Below are 3,808 nucleotides of genomic sequence, written 5' to 3' on the forward strand. Positions count from 1 at the left end.
TCTGCGTCGAACCGGTCTCAGACCGTTCGAACCGCCGGTTCAACCGTTGAACCGGAAAACCGGCTCCGATTTTTCATAACCGTTTTCGCGTCGATGACGGCTGTGCAGTATCTTCGCCGGAGGTAGGGCCATGCAGCATGGGGGCACGTGCCCCCCTGACTTTATTAATAATTATTAATTAAGTATATTTATGACTTATGAGTGATTAATTATCTATTAAATCAAAATAGTTTTATTATTATTTAATAAAATAGTTATTACTAGCCTTATAGGCACAACTGCCGGCCAGAGCAAACAACACAGTTTCTAACCTTTTCCAAAGGTCTTATTATATAAAGCAAAATATTTTGGTCTTTCACGGTGTGGGACAAAAAGCTTTTTTTTTTTCTTAGGCGAGAAGGCTTTACATAGGCGGCGGGACATGGCATTTATTTTTTTTTTCAGGCTTAGTCTTTTTTTTTTTTCTAAGTTAATAATTCTAATTAATTAGTTATATTACTAAAAATATAAGTTAGAGATATGTCTAATGTATACTGGTAAAGTTAAAAATATTAAATTAGTAAAAAAATTACTAAATTAGTAGATTTAATTGTATTTATTTTTAAAACTCTAATTGATCCTATATGAGCCCAATAAAAATATATAATTTTCAGATATCGTTAAAATATACTCCTATTTTCACAGCAATGCCCCTTCACAGCTCTTGAATTACAAAATCCTGTCCTCGCCTTCTTCCACCAGACACGATCGCTACAAGATGTTGGAGTATGGCGACGCCGGCGACGACGGCGACGGCGACGAAGTTGAGAGTTGGTCTCTTAATCTCGAGGTAAATCCTCGGCTAATATCCAACTCGGAATCCACCCTCATAGACCGGCCGCCACCGTTTTCAGACCAAGTCCTTGAAAATGTTCTGGAGAACGTTCTATGCTTCCTGACCTCACGCCGCGACCGAAACGCCGCCTCCCTTGTCTGTAAATCTTGGTTTAACGCCGAGGCGCAGTCGCGGCCGGAGCTCTTCATTGGTAACTGCTATGCGGTCAGCCCCGCACGAGCCATATTCCGCTTCCCCCGCATTCGCTCTCTGATACTCAAGGGTAAGCCGCGCTTCGCTGATTTTAACCTGGTTCCTTCGGGCTGGGGCGCAAGCTTTTCCCCTTGGGTTGCTGCCATGGCCTCAGCTTACCCGTGGCTCCAGCGAATCTGCCTCAAGCGAATGACTGTCACTGACGCTGATCTTGCTCTCGTGGCTTGTTCCTTCCCCTCTTTCCGCGATCTGTGTCTCATTTGTTGCGACGGCTTCACCACCGCCGGCCTTGCTGCCATCGCCGAGAACTGTAGGTATTTATTCTGATCTGATCCATAGAAACCCTAGCTCGACATCTATCTTACTTCTCAGTTTACGGGTTGGGGGATTGATGTTTGCCTGATTTCAGGTGCCTGCATTCTCTTGATCTTATCGAGAATGACGTTGAGGACGACGAGGATGAGGTAGTCGATTGGATATCAAGGTTCCCACCAGGGAAAACTTGCCTTGAATCCCTTGTATTCGATTGTGTTAGGTTCATTGTAAACTTTGAAGCTCTGGAGGCTCTTGTGGCTCGGTCTCCTTCTCTCTGGCGGCTGAGAGTTAATGAGCATGTGTCCGTAGGCTTTCTCTGCCGGCTAATGGCCTGGGCGCCACAGCTCACCGACCTTGGAACCGGCTCGTTCTCTTCCTTAGACGAAGAAGATGATTTTGACGACACTCTCGAATTAGCCTTCAAAGCTTCAAAGTCTCTGGTATGCCTTTCAGGTTTTCGAGACCTTGCTCCTGAGTACCTGTGCGCTATTTACCCTGTCTGCACCAATCTGATCTCCCTCAACTTCAGCTACGCTCAGATCACTGCTGAGCAGCTCAAGCCAGTTATTACTAATTGCCACAACCTCCAAATTTTATGGGTATGAAAGTAATTTCATTTCGAATCAAAGCTAACTTTGTGCTCAGAATTTGGAGTACGATTTGTATAAATTGTCGACTTTTCATGCCAGATTCTTGATTCTGTGCGCGACGAGGGCCTCCAAATGGTTGCTGCGACCTGCAAGAAGCTCAGGGAGCTAAGGGTTTTTCCTTTAGATGCCACAGAGGATTCGGAGGTTTCCGTCTCCGATGTTGGACTGACTGCAATCTCCGAGGGCTGCCAAAAACTCCAATCGATCCTGTACTTCTGTCAGAGTATGACCAATGCAGCCGTTGTAGCCATGTCCAAGAACTGCCAAGATCTGGTAGTTTTTCGCCTCTGTATCATGGGTCGTCATCGCCCCGATCATCTCACTGGAGAGCCCATGGATGAGGGCTTTGGAGCCATCGTGAACAACTGCAAAAAGCTCACCAGGCTTGCTGTTTCAGGCCTGCTCACAGACAAAGCTTTTGCTTACATTGGCAACTATGGAAAGTCAGTGAGAACCCTTTCAGTAGCTTTTGCAGGGAATAGTGATTTGGGTTTGAGCTATGTTCTTGAAGGATGCCCCAATTTGCAGAAGCTTGAGATCAGGGATAGCCCTTTCGGAGATTCAGGTTTGCTCTCTGGGAGCCACCATTACTATAACATGAGGTTTCTGTGGATGTCTTCATGCAAGATTTCACTTAAAGGTTGCATGGAGGTGGCTCGAAGATTGCCTCTCATGGGCTTGGAAGTTATCACAGATAGCCTGGAGGATGACAACAATGGCGTCGTGGAAAAATTATACATGTATCGATCTCTTGTTGGCCCAAGGAATGATGCCCCACCCTTTGTGAAGTTATTGTAGTGCCAGGCACAAGGACCAAGCCTTCAGGGCCTCTTTTCAGTCAGAAAACAATTTCAGCCCATCACTAACAAGTCATGAATTCAATAGTTTATTGTGCTATTATATCTCGGGAAGAAGAACGTCATTGTGCTATTATATCTCGAGTCAATTTTCATGGAAATCATCTTTATTATTCGAGCTAGATTAAGATTTTGTTTGAGACGGCTTTCTTACTGCTTCTTAAATTAACTTTTTAGTATTTTTTTACTAAAAAGCTGTTTTAAGAAGCAGTAAGAAAACCGTTTCAAACAAAGCCTCAGCTTAACAGGGGCATCACTGAACCAGATTTCTTTCATCTGAAGGTTTTACAGCCTGAGGTCAAGCTCATAACTCTAGAAACTCTGCAGATTAATTGTTTTTCATGTATTTGTATGACTTGGTTGAATTCTTCTACAAAATGCTTCTTTGTTCAATTCATTTTGTGCTGTCATTGCTTATCAATTATGCTTCTTTCCATCTTCAATGGCTTATTGGTAATCCATTACCTGATGATTTCTTCTGTCCTCTCATGAAATATTTTGAAGTTTATTCTTTGTAAAATATTTCCTAATTTTCTTTATTTTTTTTCAAAGAACTATATAAAAACAACTTGAATATATAAAATAAAATCATTTCAGTGCAAAGCAATCCTGGTCAAAAGAGTGAGCAGTCAGTATCCCTTGCTTTTGCTTGCACGGAAATAGTTATTTGAAGACTTGAAGTCTCCTACTGGCCACCACATATCCACTCTTCTCCTTTTTTAACGTTCATATTTTCTTCTCATCCGGGGTCCCTTTCTCCTGGTAAAGGATAAGGACCTTTACTTTTCATACCGTAACTTCAATTTTTATTTGATTGTTATTTTTTTTTTACAGCTTTCAAGAATTTTTTTTATTTTAGGAAGTTGCTTTCTAATTGCAATTTTTTAAAATGTTAATTTTCTATAATCACAAATGCAGCTGTCCCAAATGAGAAAGTATTACGTGCGGAGTCTGGACGT

The 3,808-nt window shown here is 42.3% G+C and overlaps 1 protein-coding gene across 1 annotated transcript; it reads left to right on the forward strand.

Moving 5' to 3' along the window:
* Positions 1–651: 651 nt before the first annotated feature.
* Positions 652–3,292, forward strand: LOC110099875 (transport inhibitor response 1-like protein). The gene is made up of 3 exons (XM_020827180.2): positions 652–1,341; positions 1,437–1,941; positions 2,032–3,292. Exons 1-3 carry the CDS (start codon positions 758–760, stop codon positions 2,788–2,790), a joined length of 1,848 nt encoding a protein of 615 aa, XP_020682839.1. The 5' UTR covers positions 652–757; the 3' UTR covers positions 2,791–3,292.
* The last annotated feature ends 516 nt before the right edge of the window (positions 3,293–3,808 follow it).

The sequence above is a fragment of the Dendrobium catenatum genome, unplaced genomic scaffold (genome assembly GCF_001605985.2).
Source record: "Dendrobium catenatum unplaced genomic scaffold, ASM160598v2 fragScaff_scaffold_1351, whole genome shotgun sequence".
In the NCBI taxonomy this organism is placed as follows: Eukaryota; Viridiplantae; Streptophyta; class Magnoliopsida; order Asparagales; family Orchidaceae; genus Dendrobium; species Dendrobium catenatum.

Excerpts from the sequence above, each read along its gene's own strand:
- LOC110099875 (XM_020827180.2), top strand. The coding sequence starts at position 758 with ATGTTGGAGTATGGCGACGCCGGCGACGACGGCGACGGCGACGAAGTT. Across the intron at positions 1,342-1,436 it reads GCCATCGCCGAGAACTGTAG|GTGCCTGCATTCTCTTGATC; the intron begins GTATTTATTCTG and ends GCCTGATTTCAG. Across the intron at positions 1,942-2,031 it reads ACAACCTCCAAATTTTATGG|ATTCTTGATTCTGTGCGCGA; the intron begins GTATGAAAGTAA and ends TTTTCATGCCAG.